This window comes from Phalangium opilio, unplaced genomic scaffold (assembly GCF_054372755.1).
Source record: "Phalangium opilio isolate 3A_F unplaced genomic scaffold, DU_Popi_V2 ptg000003l_1, whole genome shotgun sequence".
NCBI lineage: Eukaryota > Metazoa > Arthropoda > Arachnida > Opiliones > Phalangiidae > Phalangium > Phalangium opilio.
Window position 1 is genome coordinate 10,289,306 of NW_028324145.1, and position 19,358 is coordinate 10,308,663.

General features: G+C 40.7%; 1 protein-coding gene across 3 annotated transcripts in view; it reads right to left on the reverse strand.

Moving 5' to 3' along the window:
• Nucleotides 1-19,358, reverse strand: part of LOC149717727 (LIM domain-binding protein 2-like) — a 41,976-nt gene that overhangs the window by 11,079 nt on the left and 11,539 nt on the right. The window contains exons 1-5 of one of the 3 annotated variants that reach the window (XM_089840612.1): nucleotides 16,191-16,696; nucleotides 7,390-7,931; nucleotides 2,652-2,727; nucleotides 2,249-2,351; nucleotides 1,976-2,148 (exon numbers count right to left, since the gene is read on the reverse strand). In XM_089840612.1, coding sequence (XP_089696738.1) covers nucleotides 1,976-2,148; nucleotides 2,249-2,351; nucleotides 2,652-2,727; nucleotides 7,390-7,931; nucleotides 16,191-16,226 — 930 coding nt within the window. In that variant the 5' untranslated portion in view covers nucleotides 16,227-16,696. Of the gene's footprint in view, nucleotides 1-1,975; nucleotides 2,149-2,248; nucleotides 2,352-2,651; nucleotides 2,728-7,389; nucleotides 7,932-16,190; nucleotides 16,703-19,358 lie in introns of those variants that run through there. The other 2 variants (XM_089840613.1, XM_089840614.1) reach the window with 2 other exon arrangements.

Sequence of the window (19,358 nt, forward strand, 5' to 3'; positions counted from 1 at the left end):
TTTAAAACCTTTGCCCTGGTCAGTACTAAAATGATTACACGTAATCCGTATACAGAAAATCTAACAGTGATTAGCCCCTCGACTCTAGCGGCTTGAAATACGGGAGAGAGGGGGATGTAAACAATGTAGACCCCCTACTGGTCTGCCCTTGTCAGTGCTAAAATGATTACGCGTAATCCATAAACAGAAAATCTAACAGTGATTATCCCCTCGACTCTAGCGGACTGAAATACAGGGGGGGGGGAGAGGGGGATTTAAACAATGTAGACCCCCCCCCTTCCTGGCAAAAATGTCAAGGAACCCTTTCAACATTAGTTTTTGACAGAACCACCATAGAAGCCAGTCATGTTTGGTGGTGACTTATTGACTAAACATACCCATCTCTAGAAATTTTACCGACACGACACGGTTAAAATAATCCTTTTGGGGAAAAAATAGCTGGGTAATCCACCCACCGTGAGGGGGGAGGGGCTGAAACGTGATATAAATACAGGTAGCTGGTACACGCGGTATTACCTTCCCGCAGCGAGACTAATATAGCCATACACATCGAGCAAACCCCCCCCAACCGCCCCCCTTTCTTTTTCATTGGCAAATGGCAACAGAGAGAGAGAGAAACTGATGTCCCAAACAAAGTGAGTGGGACAAAAACATTCCGAAAAGATCTCATATGGAGACAACCTCTTTTAACTCATCAAATTTCGACAACTCTATCCGCGTAACTAAGTGGGCCCACTTTTAACACTTGACAATGTGCATTAAAGGGGCAAATTTTGGGTCAAACTTTTCCCCTACTTCGATATTGTTCAAGGGGCCCCACACTCGAGTGTATACGTTCTGTACTAAAGAAGGAGGGAAACAACCTTAACCTTTTGACACCGGGTGCTCAAATGATTACACATAACCAGTGTAACAAGAAACACGAGTGATTAGCCCCACGGTATAACCAGTGTAACAAGAAACACGAGCGATTAGCCCCTCGGTATAACAAGTGCAACAAGAAAGAAGATTGATTAGCCCCTCGGTATAACAAGTGCAACAAGAAAGAAGACTGATTAGCCCCTCGGTATAACCAGTGTAACAAGAAAGACGAGTGATTAACCCCTCGGTATGACAAGTGTAACAAGAAAGACGAGTGATTAGCCCCTCGGTATAACCAGTGTAACAAGAAACACGAGTGATTAGCCCCTCGGTATAACCAGTGTAACTAGAAACACGAGTGATTAGCCCCACGGTATAACCAGTGTAACAAGAAAGACGAGTGATTAGCCCCTCGGTATAACCAGTGTAACTAGAAACACGAGTGATTAGCCCCACGGTATAACCAGAGTAACAAGAAAGACGAGTGATTAGCCCCACGGTATAACCAGTGTAACAAGAAAGACTAGTGATTAGCCCCACGGTATAACCAGTGTAACAAGAAAGACTAGTGATTAGCCCCTCGCTATTGGTATTGTCCACCAACGAATTTACGGGTTATAAAAGCCAACAACATGCGTCACAAATTTGAAAAAAATTAAAAATTCGTTAAGCCTTGTCTTCAATTTCAAAATTTGGCGCGCGCATAAATAATTGATAAATGTCACGTGATTTGTAAATAAGGTCGGTTCTGGTCGCGAGGAACACGTTTCTAAACTCTAAATACATAGATTTCTTCCAAACCCCTTCTAAGATTTATTTATTATAAATATCAAAATTTCAACAACTTCTTTTGATAAAGAATGAAAAATTTGTGTTTGTCCCCAACCACAACAAAAGATTGCCATAAAAATTATAAATAAGTCCCACCCAGCCAGATCATTCTTAGAAAATAAAATCAGACAAACATGGAAGCAAGAAAGTCTACTTTCCCTAACGCGGTCCAACCATATTGAGGGAAATTTATACACAAACTCCTCCCACTTTTCTCAGTTCAATAAATAGTTTTAGAGGATGGGGAACAAAACGAAAAAAAAAAAAAAGTGTTTATATTCACCTTATTATAAATAGGTTTTCCGTGATGCGTCACCATCGTACACTGATCACAATCCAGCGTTATTGTGGTGTTATGGAAGGATTCTTTCGGATGTTTTAAATTGAAGTAAAGGTCTTGAACGCCACCTTCGAAGATGCTACGGAAGTACCTCGGTATTAACGTCCTTCCAATGGCTACAAAAGTTAAAGAAAAACAATTTCGGTTTACAATTCAATTGACTTTTAAGAAGATTAGGCTTAAGAAAAAAAGAAAGAAATTTGGAATGAAACTTACTGTATCTTTTAGGTCCATCTTCTAAACAAAATGTTAGCGTTAACGTGGCGTCATCTTCAAAAAACTCAGTAGCAAAAGCGTCCCACCATAGATTGTCACTCTCCTAAGGAACAAAATTGTCATGGGTTTAAGCCTTGTTTGACTCCCTGACTTTAAGGGGGTTTCCCTGAATATTTTCCCCATTTTACGCCAATTTTAAATTCCCTGACCCTTGGTAACCCTGTAATAGGTTAGACTGTTTCGGTCTATGACACTTAAACAAACACCCCCGCAGTTTTATGTCAAGGAGGGAGGAGGGTATGAGTTTTAGGTCAAGGGAGGGCTCAGAATTGTGACTATTTTCTGGTCATTTTAATCCTTACATTCTAATATAAAAATGGTTTTATCAATATGGTCAACTCACCTCCGTTCTTTGTTGGAGTCTCTTGTTCATTTCATATATCCGATAATCTGGTTGTCCAAAATATGGCGTATGACGCCTGAAATAGGAGGAAAATGGTGACGAATAGAAGGGGTCGCTGTTAGGACCACCGGCCATCGTTTGATTGAACATTGGCTTCATTTGGCCCTGAGGGGGGCGGGCCACTCTCACGCAGGAGGGGCACGAACAGATCAGTTTTTCGGGTGTTCTAGCCGTTTCGAAAAACGACTCTTATTTTAAACAAATGTTTATTTCTTTTTACCGATAAAAAACCACTACTACGACTCCGGGTACGAAATTTTAAATACCCAGGAAGAGAAAAACGGTACGCGGGAAAAACAACTTCAAAATTTCATAACGCGATTAGGCTTAACAAAGTTCTTGGCATTCCATGGTAACGTTACGTTTCATCGAACGATAACGAGATAAAAACCGAAAATAAACTTAGTAAAAACTTAAAACGTTCTTTCATTAGTAAGCCTGGACTTTTTAATATTTAAATACGTTAATTATTAATAACTCCTAATGAACAATAATTAATAAAATATATCGATCTAATATTATTTTTACCCGACGGGTCCCATCTTCGATGTTTTTGTTTATGGTCAAGTTAACGAAGAAATTACTTTCTCCGGTATGATTAACGCGCAAATATCTTTTTTCCAATTCATTTTGTTGTCAAATCTTCGACCGCCGTTCAATTCCATGATTTTTCTTTTTTAAAACTAAAAAATCCCGTTATTCGCATCAGGCGCTAGGCCTAACTCGTGTTTTTTTCAAATGAAAATTTCCACCACGCTTTTTTGGACAAGCTTCGAAAACTATGTACTCGTAAATATATAAAACGTCCTTGGATATGTAACGCCAATTAATGACATTATTCTCTTTCAAGGGTTCATACGCTATGAACCGGACTTGTACTGATCGGTCAGTTTAGGATGATAGGTCCGGCTTGACCAACGGGGGCCCAAAAAAGCACGCGACTTCCCCGGTCTTACAGGAGACCCATACGAACTCCCGATATTACCAGTTTTCCCATGGAAAGTGCCAGAGAGAGGCTGGAGCGAGCGGCAGCTTTAGCTACGGATGCAACTTCCATAGAGCAACGAGGTTTCCCCCCTCCCTCACTCGTTCCTCTCCCCCCAAATGGTTGTACATGTACGACCTTGTGTCTTCCAAGCTACGGACCATTCCATTTTAGGTGCAGGGGTGGACCGCGCACTTCTCCCTAGGCCTTATCCCTACGAAACGAGGGAGGAATTAGGTGTGTGGGAGTGCACTCTGCAAAGTGAATTAAACATAAGCGAGGAACGAGAGATAACTAGGAAGGGTTGCCCTGAGAGTACAATATTCCCCCTGTTCTACTCTATTCTTCATCAGCGCCTGGACAAACCCTACGGAGTGGGAGTTTTGGTCGTCGGTTTCGGCGGGAGAAGGAAAATGTTGGGTAGGGAGGTAGGTAAGGGCGGGAAAAGTTGGTAGAAAGGGGATGGGGGGAGAGGGAAAAGCGGGGCACGAGCCACGAGGATTTTGCGGCGCGAGTAGTACACTATATACGACTAGAAGTTGTATATTCATATATATATATATATATTACAATGAATGTTTTGGAGCCCGCCGTGACTTTTACAAAAGTTCTCTTCAAAATAATTTATAATATTTTCAAGTCGACAATGAAAATGGGGCTATAAATTTTTTTTCCGCGTATCCTTTAACGTTTTCATTGAGAAAATGGTATCAAATGTCATAGTTTAATTCTTAGTCTTTGAGTGGCTTAGTTTACACCAAAAAAATCTCGCCGCTCAGGAGTATAGATATGAAAATAATTAAAAATATTCTTAACAAAATATTTTCACAACTGTTCTTAAACAAATTGAACTTCGTCTACGTGTTAACAAATACTAAATACTTCCTGTTTTCCTAAAGAGGTTGAAAACAAACAACAGTAATTCAATGCAAAATTCTATTATATATATTTTTTAACACTTGCGCAGGTTAGGGCCTTAAATGTTGGAACAGCTTCGTACTAAAATATAAAGGAGGCCAAATTTATTCACTACCCTCCCCTCTTTTAGGCTTCCACCCTCTACCTCTTCGATATTTCTTTTGTCATTAACTGCTCCCCTCCTTGGCTTTACTTGTAAGAAGAAGAAAAAGAGAGAACCATAGGAGGATGTAAACTTTAGGGGAAGGAGAATTTGGGATGGAATATTTTCACATCGGGGCAAAGAGGGGTAGGAGGATGAAGGGGAAAGCTAAAAACACATAAAAAAATGCGTGAGACCTAAAAACTTTTGTTTCAAGGTCAACGTTCCTGTTAAAAAATTTTCCATTAATATAAAAGTCTACGGTCGAGTCCCCCCGACACTTGCAACCAATAGTTGTCTTCTTTTATAAATGAATAATAATATAGATATTATTAAGGGTTAACCCTAAACGAAACGATCATCAATTTATGGCGGGAACCCGAAAACCACGTGCTTTTATTTCCCGCCATTTTTCAAAATAAAAAGAAATATGGCGTGCGTAGTATAGGAGGGTCGATGATTGGATAAATCAGGATAAAAGCCGAGGAGTAAGAGTTTTGGGCAAGAAACTGTGTAGGTTTATAACTTGGCCTATTTTCGTTGAGCCTCCTTATAAGTTATACGCGTTGAGAAATAAATTTATAGAGAGAGAAGAAAAAAAAACATTTTTTTGGAGGTGGAGGGAGAGGGGGGGGGTTACGCGGAATAATGATAACGATAGTTCAATGACGTCAAAAGCGCGCGAGCCGAGTTTTCCCTCCTTTTCGTATCCCTTCCCGCCCTACTTTCGACAACGCTGGCGAGTGGCGACTCTCTACACTACGAAAAATCTCGCTTCCGATCGATTCCATGACGGAAAATTTCTATTCTTGTCTCTCTCTAGGTCTTCAAAATCGGGGTTTTCGGTAAAGCCCTGTCAAATAAATAAGGACGGCTCTGGACGTAACGCATTGGGTTGCCCTTGAATTACGTTTTTAACAACAAACGTATTGACCCTTTGAACCCGCGTTCCCCCACCCAAACTACTTTAGCGGCACCGTGACGGATAAAGATCCAAGAATGAGCCGGTATTACGTGACCTCCCGTCAAAGCTTGACATATTCATGACATAAAATTAGTTTTAAGTTACGTCGCGTAGCACGTGGTTTAAGTCACGTAATTTAAGCCTAAGCTCTCATAATATTGACAATGGAAATATAAAGCTCAAAATATTTTCCACAAAAGCACGTGGCGAGGGTCACACGTCACGCAATTAACTATGACAAAAAGCGTATAATTAATTAAGCCTAATTTAAACCTAACATTCCCGCCAAACATGATGGACAATATTTCTTGGAAATTTTTCCCCTAAACAATATAAAATATTATTTACTATAAGAAATGGACTGTTTTCGTCATTTTAGACAAACTTTTGAAAATCATTTGAAAAATTTTCGTCTCATTTTTCTTTAGAATCGGGCCCTTTGCGGATACTTTTGTAGAAGCAAACTTCGCCAACTAAAAGACGGGGGGGGGGGAAGTATTATAAGGGAGGGTAGAATAAAACGCGGCTGAAGGGGGAAAGGAAGCTTCCTTTCCCCTTTCTATGATCTAGAGCGAAGCAGGGCCAAGGCTTACGTAAGCCTACCACCCCCGGACGCCGAAGTCCAAAATGGAACGGGCCAAAAGAGAGGGGTAGCGGGAGGATGGTGGGGGGATAAAATAGAGGAAAAGAGAAGGGGGAAGGGGGAGAATCAGAAAGAAAAACCAAGGAGGTGGTAGGCCTAAAGAGAAGAGGGGTGGAAATCGACCGAAGCCCTCGGAGAATGCTAAAAACCCGCGTGGCTCCTTTTCCCGAACTTCTCTCTCCTAACTTTTTTTCTTTTTTCGTAAACAGGTGGGCGTCTTACGAAGACGCCGAAGCCTAGGCTAGGCCCTAGGGGGGGAGGGATACAGGGGCGGAAAGGGGCTTACGAAACTACTTTACTAAATTTCAAGCTAACTTGATAAAATAGGGAAAGGTGATGCGTACGATTACGCCTATAATATCTCATAGGATAGAAAGTAGTCTTGATATAAAGCCTCCGATACTGTGTATAGGGTACAACCGAGGCTTAACATGTACCAGAATATTTTTTCCCGGGGTTTTCGAAACCGAAAGAAAAAAAAAAGCTTATAAGGGATTTTCTTTGGAAGAAAAAAAGTTACTATCCTAAAACCTTAGTATACATTATCTCCGGTAAATTTTAATTTACTAATTAGAAACGGTACCTAAAGGTTCTTTAGGCGAGGACTAAGCCTAAATGTTTATTTCTAGAGATGTTCTTAGTTTGGAAAAAGGGGGAAATTATTTATAATTTCTACGAGGAAGTTGCGTTTTTGAGTATAAATATAGCTCGCTATGTTACATGTAGTTTTCCTCGCGTAGCCTAGTTTCAACATCGTCAAAATGTGTTTAAAACATTCTTCCGTTCCCTTGGTTTCCCGAAACTATTAGGGCTGCAGGCCGTAAAAGAAGTCAAGCTTTAAGGTCAAAGTTCATACGAATCAACTCCACCTGAATGTTAAGCTTAATTGACGATCAATAAATGAAGCCAATGTTCTTGTGGTCAGTGGTCAAATGATAACACACTCTTTTCCGGAAGTTAGACTTAATTGCGCCCAATTTCCGGAAATGACGATGGGTGTTCAGGAAGAAATTTTCTTTGGCTTACCCGTGATCTAGAGGTCTTCCATCGGGCATAGTATGCGGGGGAGGTGGCATACCGTGGTGACCGGGAGGGCCAGGAGGCATTCCACCGGGTCCTCCGTGCGGAGGCATGACGCCGGGACCATGACCGATTTGACCCGGCATGGACGGCGGTTGCTGATGATGAGGGGGCCCTCCGGGATGCGGAGGTCCCGAATGGGGCCCACCCGGATGAGGAGGGCCTCCCGGGTGCGGCGGTCCGGAATGAGGAGACCCTTGATGGGAGCCCGGATGGTGATGAGGGGGTGGACCGTGTTGGAGTCCCGGTCCCTGAGAGGAAGGGTGATGGCCCGGATGATGATGTAATTGTTGCTGGTGGTGGTGCGACGGCGGCGGTCCCGAATGAGGGGGACCCGGGTGTTGGGGAGGTGGCCCTGGCGCCCCCCCGTGGGGACCCGGCGGCGTGTGCACCGGCGGATGGTGAGGGTGAGGGCCCTTCCAACCGGCCGCGTCGTCCAGGTTGGCGGCCGCGAAAGATGCCACCTGTAGCGGGCCTCGACACGGTATCTGCCAAAAAAAAACAAAAAAATTGGTCAAAATACAACATCATCAAAATCCATCAAACATAAACCAAATTAATAAAAGTAAAATCATGCTTAGAATATTTTAACAATGAACAAAATGAAGAATCGGCCTCCATTTGACAATTCGAATAACGCGGGAAAATGGTCGCCTTGGAAACCATCAACCCAAAACCGAAACAATATTTCACGGAACACTTAACGCCATCTGTCAAACAAGGAACGAACAACGCCCATCTAACTCCGCATTCGCCATAACCAACCGAACGGTGGCGCTTCAAACCTTACCCGAAAGGAGGACCGCGAAACTAATCGAAGATTCTATATCTGATTACTCTTTCAAACCTACCAAGCTTGATTAATCCTAAATAATATTTGTTTATCATAAAATAAAGAAATTCCTAAAGTTATTTTAAATAAGTTAAAACACAGCTCGTCAAAATATGTTCCCCCTCAAATTTTAAATCTAGAATCGACAATCTAGAAGAAAGACTGCTAATGAGAGAAACGCTTTAGGAGAAACGCGCGGGAAAACTCCTGATTCTAAAATCAATATTTGGCAATTGAACTGACTGGAGGGAAAGCGGGAATAAAAGGGGAGTAGTAGTAAGTACACTAGCCTCTTTGGGACTTGGTTACGATACAGCACTCTCTAGGAGAATCTAGCAAACTCTGCCTCCTCTTTTAAAAGACTACTCGTTAAAAATCACCCCATCTCGAGGTTGCCATGGAAACTGGGATCTTTTTCAAGTAGTTTTACCGCCAAACGTTTTTCCAGAATTCCATCCCCTTTTTTTCACACGCTTGCCTAAACTTGACGGAGAACCGAGAAATGCAAATTTTCCGAATCTCTTAGTTTTTGGGCCGCTTCAATCAATGGCAAAACTAATACGGCTTTTCTAAGAAGGGCTGTTTGCTCCACCTGGTTCCGAATATTTTCTAAATTACTTTGCGTGATGCAAGAAGGAAATCGGAACATCCCAAAGAAAAACAAATTATTTTAGCCTTGCTTTACGGAATTTAAAGTTTTCCTGCCCAATTAACTAAAATTTCCATGAGCTAAGTACTCAAAATCCCGCCATAAGCGGCCATAAAAAATGCGCCAAAATTAAGAAAAATATCCCGCCATAAAAATGGCGCCAAAATTATAAAAAAATCCAGCAATAAAAATTGCGTCAAAATTACGAAATATCCCGCCATAAAAATTGCGCCAAAATTATAAAATACTAGACCAATTATAGACATTTCATTAGACCCCTGGAAGTTGTATAACCCGTACTACACGCGGGAATGCGGTTGGAACACATCTACAGGGGTTAAAAAAAAAGAGAGAGAGGTAGATACTACTAGGGAGTCACTCCGTTCTCTCCCGATATTTGGATTGGGGCCTCTAATAGGAAAACACGAGCGTGCGGAAAAGAGGGATTTTTCTATTTTTATCCGCACGATACCGACTTCCTATCTAATCTAAAGTAAATTTTCTTCGATCTTTTCGGTTATCTAAAATGGGAATAAGTCTTTCATCAATTCTCCTTCTCCCAAAAGCTAACTAAAGTAGACCTTGACACGCGATTTCAAGGAATTTATAGAACCCGATTGGATAAAAAATTACATTTTTCAACTCTCTAACTCTGAAGATTTGATCAATGAACACACAAGAAAAAAAATTGATTTGCCAAACGACCCAACGAAAAAGCTATTTTTGTGTAACTTAGACAAGGTTTAATGGCACACAGACAACGCCAAGGGTTGGAGAATCAATGGAACAGAAGTTTCGAAAATGTTTTTGAATTCACTGACTCCATCGAAGCTATGAGCTTTCTCATTCACTATTATTTGCTCCGACTCCGTATGAGATCGTTTATTAACTATTAGCAAGAAGTGATATCTAGTTTATTAGGGAGAAGGTGTAGGTTGCCTAAGTATTCGCGCGCCATAGTCCTAGTCCCCCTTTCAAAATACAAGGGTGGGGGGCGTAAAAGGAGGCCGGGTTATTTCGCTGCCTCTCCTCACTCCTCAGTCCTAAAATATGACTGTAATTTTCGTCGTCATTCGCGTTGCGCTGACGTGCACGAGTTTTCAAGAACCAATGAGATGCTGGTTGTAATTTAGAGGCGGGTATTAACTCCGGACCTACGTTTGGACTGGAGATAAAGCTGGAAATGTGGCGCGAATTTACACCTTCTCCCTAATAAACTAGATATCCCTTCTTGCTATTAGAAGCCCCAAAATTTATTAGAACAAAGGCAAGGCCTACGCTACGTTTATCGTTTTTCTTTATTTAAAAGATCACATAAAATAAGACATAATTCAAATTTAAACTTATGTATCCATCTAATCTACACGATACCAGAAATTGACCTACTAGACACCACAATTTGAGTATGTTCCGAGCACGATGTCCTTAGGCAATATATTTGGTCTTTGTTTTGAAATAAAGAGGGTCCAGAATGTGAGGAGATTTGAGAGGGAAAAGGAGGGGGTACTCTAAACTGGGCGTATTAAGAGTATTTTTATATATGACGAAGGAATTGAAAAAAAAGGTCCTATGTGGGCGCAAAACGGTCGAATCTAAAGAAGGGGGTGTGGATAGGGGGGAGGTGGAAGAGGGATTATATATTACCGGGCGAGTGACACTCTCAATGGTGCAGGGGGAGGGAGGGTGGCAGTACGACACAGCGATTTCCCCTCGAACGTGACTCACTCCGGAGCACGTCTCTCTCCCTTTAAATCGACCCAAAAAATGCGAGCGCCCAAATTTGAGTCTTTCTACAACTATCCCCAACGACGCACGAGCAGCGCTTCACCAATTTCTTTCCAGCCAAAATGCTTCAATGGGCGGTTCAAGTTTTCTAATTTGAGAATCTTGAATATAGACTTTAAGTAACTTACGAGTAATAAACGCGAGATAATAAATACAACACCAAGGGAACGGCACCTTCTTTTCGTAATAGACAAGTTTTGAAATAGACCCATCCAACAAATTTCTCGGGTTTGGAGACGAGAAAGGGATAACCTGATTGGCTTGATTTTGCCATGCGCAGAACATGTTTTACCCCAAGAGTCAGACTCTAAACCAATCACAAAAAATTAGAATTATTTTCGTCGCTCAACGACAGTTGTTATTACAGTCAACTTTGTTAGTCACGTGATCCTATCCCTTAGATGGAGATGAGACCAACCCAACTTGTTTATTTGTTGGTTATGGGTCTATTTATGACGTAGAGCCCAACCGAGCTGGCCCTAGAAGAGTGTTTAACTGTCCCTTGCGGTGAGGAATGAAACTAATGAACTGGGCCCTTGGGTGGAGAGAATTTAGAACCGAAACTGGGGAGACCTTGATATACCTCTTCACGTCTTATATTCATTATAATACAAATATGTCTTAGTTCAGACCAAGATCTAAAACCAAACCAAGGGAACTTACTCTACAAAGCAATATTTAGAGACACTCAACGGTGAGAGAATCTGAAGAACAATACTACAACATGCAACATAACGATTTAGTTAGTCCCTTTGAGTTGTATTATTACCTTTCAGAATGGCCTGGCGTTACTTGCAGATAGATTAAAACTATAGCTGTACTAAAACCATCTTTCATTAAGTATCCCACTCTTCCAGACAGATACAACGCGCTGTATCTCTTTCACGCCATTCACTTTATTAAATAATTTAACAATTAATAACCGAGCAGAATCTCGATGGAAATCCCCCCCCCCTCCGTTTCTAACAAATGAATTAACTTTTCATTTTAATCCGTCGTCGTCAATCTATCGAGTATTATAGGTAAATTTCTCCTTGCATATAATCAGTTTATTAGAGCTATAGAGTTAGAATCCAAATACGGTACGACGAAAGGGAAACTTCTAAAACAAATCAATTGAATATATATGTAGCTATAGCAAGAAGTGATATCTAGTTTATTAGGGAGAAGGGATAAATTCGCCACATTTCTAACTCCAGTCCAAAGGTAGGTCCGGAGTTAATCCCCGCCTCTAAATTACAACCAGCATCTCATTAGTTCTTGAAAACTCACGTCAGCGTGACGCGAATGACGAAAACTACGTATTTTCCGACTGAGGAGAGTGTAGCGAAATAGCCCGGCCTCCTTATACGTCCCCCCTTGTATTTTGGAAGGGGGACTGGGACTATAGCGCGCGAATACTTAGGCATCTTATAACTTCTCCCTAATAAACTAGATATCGCTTCTTGGCTATATATAAAGGCAAGCTGCGTAGAGTTTTGCCCCATTTGTATTTCAATAGCTTTGGTAAATAATCTAGTTGCTACTCATGGGGGTTTTTCTTAGGCATACCCTAATATTGGGCTCGAAGTATAGCGAGGAGTTGGATACTTCCCACGTTATTATGGGGAAAATATTCCACCTCTCGGATTATTTTTCTTACTTTCAAACTTCAATATTTTACTTTGATTCTTTGAAACTTTAATGGAATCAAATGTTTGTTTTTTCTTTCTTTTGATAGTTAATGCCCCATTTCTAAACATCAAAGGATTTTATTTGTTTTAAAGATCTTTGTCGGTATTTAAAGATAGCGTTTGATCTCGGAACTGATCAATCTTCTTAACCATCCATAACCATCAGAAATATAATATAATATATTTCTTTTATAAACGAAAACTTTTATAATAGAAATATAATATAATATATTTCTTTTATAAACGAAAACTTTTATAATTCATTGGGAATCTAAAGGCTTAAATATAAAGGCAGTAAGTATATTTAGAGTTAAGTCCATATTGGGATTGTCGCGGTACAAACTTCCCTCAAAGTCAATCTCGTAATGTTAAGTCAACTGGGATAGATATTAAAGACAGACAGACGCTAGTACAACTAGGCATAAGCCGCCCTTAATATTGATTTTAAATATTGACGTTTTGTAGAATATGCTGCCGTCTAATGGAAAGTTAATAAAAGGTCAAAGGTTACGTTAGGATAGGATAGGGTCAAGATAGCTATCAATTCCTTGGCTTCTGTTTACGAATTACTTGAGTTGAAAACTTGAAACCCATTTAGAACACATCCTCCCAAACATTTCCCTGAAAAATTTATTTTCTCGAAATTAGTCTAAGGTTTGCGTGAACCCTGAAGTGTATCAAGGATGGTTCTGGTTTAAAATTAGGAGAAAAGCGGAGTTGAGAGAGTCTACATTTTTAATTGAATTAGTCTGGGCCCAAGCAAAAGAGTTCCTCCAAATATCTCAACACGCTTTTCGCCTCTTTGAGCTCACTCAAACCACGTAAAACTTTTCAATCTACAGTTTTAGTGCGGGCCAACAAACTTAATTGTAAAATTTAGCAGCTGAGATTATATTACTAACGTTTTAAAAAAGTATCGTTTTCTATTTGTAAATTAATTTAATTTACAACAATTTTCCCTTGACCATTCAATCCCAATACAGAAAAAAAATCCCCTCCCTAAATACGCTACAATCCAAATCCTTAGTTGCGTCAGATTCAGACAAACGAACCAGAGGTTTCTAACCATTTGAACTAAGAAGATGAGATTACTTAGCCGGACGACGGCTCTTTTCTAAGAAAATTATAAAAGGCGGTAAAACGTAATGAAACTCTGAAGGAGGGAAAAATCGTAAATAACGAGACTAAGAGAGAGAAAGAGAGGTGCTCTCTCCGGCGTCAACTGAGAACGGATATTTCAGACTCCTGAGGAATAAGAGGGTGGCGTAAAATGTCGTGGGGGGGATGTGGTGGGTGGGTGGGGGAGGTGGATAGCTAATATATAAATCGATTTTTCAAGTTAAAAGGGGGCGCCTCGATTTCGCTTCGCCTAAAAGCAATCCCCTTTTCACCAAGTATTCCTAAAGTAATCTCGCCCGAGAATGGACCAACATTCGAGAGAGAGAGAAACATTATTCCAGCCCACTCGCGCGACGAATTCACTTTTGACAAGTTGGATAAGCTAAACTTAAAAAAAACCACCCTAGCCAAAATTGAAAGAATTTTTGGGTGAAGAAAAAACCTTTTCCAGGACTAATATAGCTTTGTGGTACTGAGAGGGGAGGAGCTACGGGGACGTGACGTCAATATTGGTATGGTCTAAATTGTGTGGCCTGAGCTGACAACTTCTAATATTGTCGCCAAAAACCGAGGTAACAGATAGGAGGGTGTGACGTCAGGAGAAAGTTCGTAGTAGCAGACAATAGGGAGCTAACAGTTCTGAACCTGCAACGTCACACCCGGAGTTCCCCCCCCCCCCTTAACGGTTGGAAACAGTATTCTACGCGCAAAAATGCCAACCAGAGAAGGGCTGCGTGACGTCAGACTATCTCTTCCCCCTAGCCAGTTGTTAGCTCCCTATAGAGAAGAAGATTAGATGCTAACAGAATTTTTCCTCCTAATACTTCAACCAATAAGATGGCAAAGAAAGAAAGGAGCGCGTACCAATCAAACCGGCGTTCTACTCCTCACGTTCTATGAAAATCAATATGGACTTAACAAGTTTACCAGAGAACGCAAAATACCTAACAAAAACTTCATACACCAATCACCCACCCAACCCAATATTCTCAGTCAAAGAAATCCATAAAACCTTTAAAATTCCGAGGGTTTAAAAAAAGACCACTTTGGGGTTTGGCAGGCAAGAAAACCGGCCGACTCTTACAGCATGGTAAAGGAGCCGAACATAAAGGGGCAGATAGTGAAGGGGGAATGAAAAAAAGGGGGGGTAGGAATTTTGGATATTACGAGTTTTCCGACGAACGCGGCGAGCGAGGCGAGTTGCCTCTCTTGTTATTTGTAGTTATTCTTTCCCACTGATTAATAGTCGCGTGACTGGAAGCAATTTTCGCCATGGTAGTAACCGTGCTCAAAGCCCATTTTCTCTCATTTTATCAGAAGCAGATATACAGTATACCAATTCGAAATAATCAAATACCACCTAAAATTTCGCATACTTCATATTTTAAAATTTAAGAGTTATAACAAGGGGAAGAGGCTTAAGTTAAAATAGGGACTGTTTGACTTTGACCTATAGGCTCTAGGTCATTTGAAAACATCGCGTTTATATACTTTTATACTCGAATTATATTCATTTTTTTCCGATTTAAAACTTGCATAAACTTTAAATTTCAATGAATACTAATTACGTTGTGATAAATTCATTTTCATTTCGAATATAAAATGTAACCCAACATATTTTTTTTTTCTTTCTCATATAGTCTAAATTGCACTCGAGGTTATGTAGTAGTGGCTATTAACTCCATTATTACTATTAGCAACACCAAACGCGCCTTTTAATAGTAATGCAATGTAATAATACCAAATGCTATATAAAACTCTCACACGCAATTTTTGGTTTTACGGTTTTGTTAAAGAGGGGGAAAACTTTGCCCTTCTAATCGCTTAGCGATATAATAAATGAAATGAGTGTTTATTAAAAAGTATAAGGGTTTTATTCGTTTCAGTGCAGAAATCTGAGTAAGTATAAAAATCCGCCAGCGAGTATAGCTTTGAGTTTAGAAACGACCACCAAGAAGGGGGTCATCTTTCAAAGTTTCTGACTGTTGGGGGTGGTTACAATAGGAAGCCAATTCAACCCTTAAGAGAATTCCCACGCCCACAGATCCCGCAGTCCAAAAACGGACTGACTATTCAATAGTCAATAGGCCACACGCGTTTTATTTAAGTTCATAATTCAGAGAGTGCCGGGGTTAAATTTAATCCACTAATAGGATTTAAAGATTCCCACCTTGAGGTCAAGTTGAAGGTTATGAGGGTTTAGAAGAAAGTTTCCCTATAAGTAACTAACTACTCATAACCTAAGACAAACACGTGATCTACTGGACCAAATCTAACTGACCATGGAGCATTTTTAGTCGAGGAAGATTTAAAGTTCATATTATAATGGTTTCAAAGGCTACTTGAGTTCAAGGTCGATTTACAATACACGTTTTACAACTTAATTTAGTTTCTTTACAATTGTTTGTGTACTGTAATCAAAATTGTCTGTAACAGAAAATACTATTAAGGGCACAGCGACCCCGGTGAGTGAGAGCGTAACAAAACCAGATTTGCAAAGGAAAACCTCAAATACACAACTTAGAGACACACCAAGACCGGGTACGCTAACAGACAAAGGGGCATGATCCAAGGGCTAAGCCTAACAACATTCAACCAAACCAAAGGCACTGGCGTTAGCTAATAGATAAGCGTTTTTCGCAATGATTTAGGCTTAACAAAACGTCAAAAATTTGACAGTTAAACTCACGTGATAGTTGGATTTCTTGTTTACTTTAACCGTCATGAAGTCTGGCCACGAAACACAAAATGCGAGATCACTACTTTAGCCACCACCAAAACAAGCTGGTCTAGTTCCAAACTTTACTGCACACTCACGGACAGTTCAAAAAAAAATAATAATAATAATAACAACCTAAGCCTAACTGTTTAAAACCAATAAAAACTCTGGAAAACTTTGATGTCAACGGTTGATAAGAAGCCTGGATAATGGAAGCTGTTTTTTTGCACGAGAATGGCCGATCGAGGGAAAGTTTATTTTGGCGGGACGGGCTCGAGCCGTCGGGCGGCGCGCGAAGGAGCTCTAAAAACGTCCTCCGGCGAGCTCGGAGCGAAGGCGCGAGTGCCCGTCGCTCCCGACATTACACTCCGGATCGCCGGAGATCCCCCTCGGTGTACTCCGGGGTGGTGTGGTAACGTATAGGGAGAAGAGGGGCTCGGGCTTCCCAGTACCTATCCCGCTGCCGAAAAAAGCACTCCTGCCCGCCGCCGTATCCCCCCGCGGGCAACACTATCGAAAAGAGGGGCTAGAAATTTAAGAGAGAAAACGAAGAGTGCTGGCGGTGGAATAGCGTGGGGGGACTGGAGGGGTGTCAGCGGATGAGATGTGAACGGAGGGGAAAAACATGGGGGTCGTGAAATCTTTGCCATCGAGTAATCGTGCCAAACTCGAGCAAAGTGGATAAAGTGGATAATAATCTAACTATGGAGAATGGACATTTCTTAGAATTTGCATGAAAATACAACGGTCACTTCTTCGGGAAACCAAGCCTAATGAAATTTTGAATCATACGCAGCGCCATCTACAATACGGTATAGACCAAACTCAATGTTGTACGTCACGCCTTCCTAAGTTTTACCAAGGTTCTGGCAGTCATATTGGTGTGTTTCAGCTTTCCTTTTGCATTCAAATAACCAATATGGCCGCGTAAATTATCTCACGAATCATAACTCCTCCCCCACTCTTTATATATACGAGTGTCGTTCCCAGAAGTGCCGAGGGGTGGCGTTGATGACAATAATTGTATCTTAACCATTATAAAGAGATAAATTGAAAGCTTGACGTATGAACTAAAGGTGCTATCGGACTCTATAATCAATACAATCTTTGCTGCAACTAACCAACTGTGTTACAACAACTACAAATATGCGCCAGCATTGCATCGGGTCGTGTGAAGACACCTTTCATAGAGTATTTGGGCCACTTCACCGAAAATATTAACAACAGCACAAGATCGGCATTGGAACCACGTTGAATTCAGGGAAGAAGAGAAGCCCTGAGGGAGGAGGAGTAGATGGGATGGGGTAGGGAAAGAGGAAGGGGGGGTCTGGAGAAATCCCTCTTATCGCCGGCTGCACTCTGGCGAACGCTATTTCCCCCTGGTGGGAGGCTGTCGGGCTCGGCTACAATTACGACTGGCTTGCCTATTGATTTTCTATTATCAAACGGCGCATTTGGCTTTTCAAGCGTCGGCCTGAGAGCCAACGAATATCCTATCCAGGCAGCAGGGTCTGGCCCGGGGGATGAACTACTTCTGGTCACCACCCCTCTCTCTCTCATACCTTAAACTGCCTGCCTGTAGTACGCCCCTGTGTTACCCGTTTGCCTAAGAAAAGGTGAAAAATCCGAAATCATTTCGTTATCGAAATAAGCCTATGTCCACTTCACAATCACTACCTTATCTTTTACATCCATAAAAACGTGTTATACCATATGTCCGGACCCTATTCACTAATCACGTGACATTACAATTATGATAAAGTCAAAAAGCGCGTGAAATTTCAAAAAATGCAAAAACAAAGGCTTAAGGAATATTAAAAAAAAATATAAAAAGGCACGTGGTTGTGGTTAAGCGCGCGAAATGAGAGACAAATTTTAAAACAAGGCTTAATGAATTTTATATTAACCGCAACTTAAGTTAATTATCTATTAATTCCTAATTGAAACTGTAGAAACGTCCTAAGCCTTTGCTCATACCAAAAAAAAAAAAAAAAATAAATAAAATACATCAAAATTAAACGGCGCCTTAAATGATTTCGTAAATTGGTTGAGGTCGGCTTCGACTATCTCTGGCTTCTCTCGGGTGGTTTCTCTTTTTTTGTCACAGATAAACAAGAGGCTTCAGTTTTCTAAACAACGCGGGAAAGCGTGCCAACAAATTTCTAAAGGCCTAATGACACGTCATGATCCGGTTTGGAATTCAATGTTATTTAATAATTAAAAAAACTTAAAAACATACCGAAGATTTCTAAAAGAGAGAAGGTTGACTAATAAAAATTTCACCCGCATTCCGTAAGAAATTCATTAGGACACATGATACTGGAACATCTGTAGATTGTCATAACATAAACCCTTTAAAAGTTCTATAACCGAAAAGGCGCAAAGCTTCTCTCTATATAACCTAGATACTTAAGAACCTTTTTTTTCTAATTAGGCTTAGCAAACGAAAACGTTGATGAAAAATAGAAGATCGGTACTGTCCGTTTGCACGGTATCGTACGAGTATATAATAACATTGGCAGGCAAAAGGATAATGATAAAAACTTCAATTTAAGGCAATATTAAACGAGTATTTTCCATTTGAGCCGCTGTTTAATTTTCATTACGAACGCGAGTGTTGATACGGTTACGGTATATCATTACAATAAAAAGGTTTAACCAAGAATAATACCGAATTTATTCTATCCATCCCATGAATATTGAGTGAACTAAAGGGGGCCCCTCGTTTCTTATAACTTTAACCGCTTTTCAGTGTTGACAGTAATTTGCGAGATCATTTCTGCGTGCAGGTTTGGGACTGAATCGATTAGAAGTACAAGCTTTCCAGTTTGTTGAAGATAGTGGTTTGACCTGCACTCAAAAATGACTGGCAACACTTCACTTGCCCGCGAACTATATCTATAGTTCATCTATTAATCTATAAAGCTAACAGAGAGAGAGATGTGTCTTAATTATATTATGAGCAAATAAATAAGATGCCCAAGTAAGTATTCGCGCGCCATAGTCCTGCAGTCCCCTTTCAAAATACAAGGGGGGATGCAAAAGGAGGCCGGGCTATTTCGCTGCCTCTCCTCAGTCGGAAAATATGACTAATTTTCGTCATTAGCGTCGCGCTGACGTGAGTTTTCAAGAACCAAT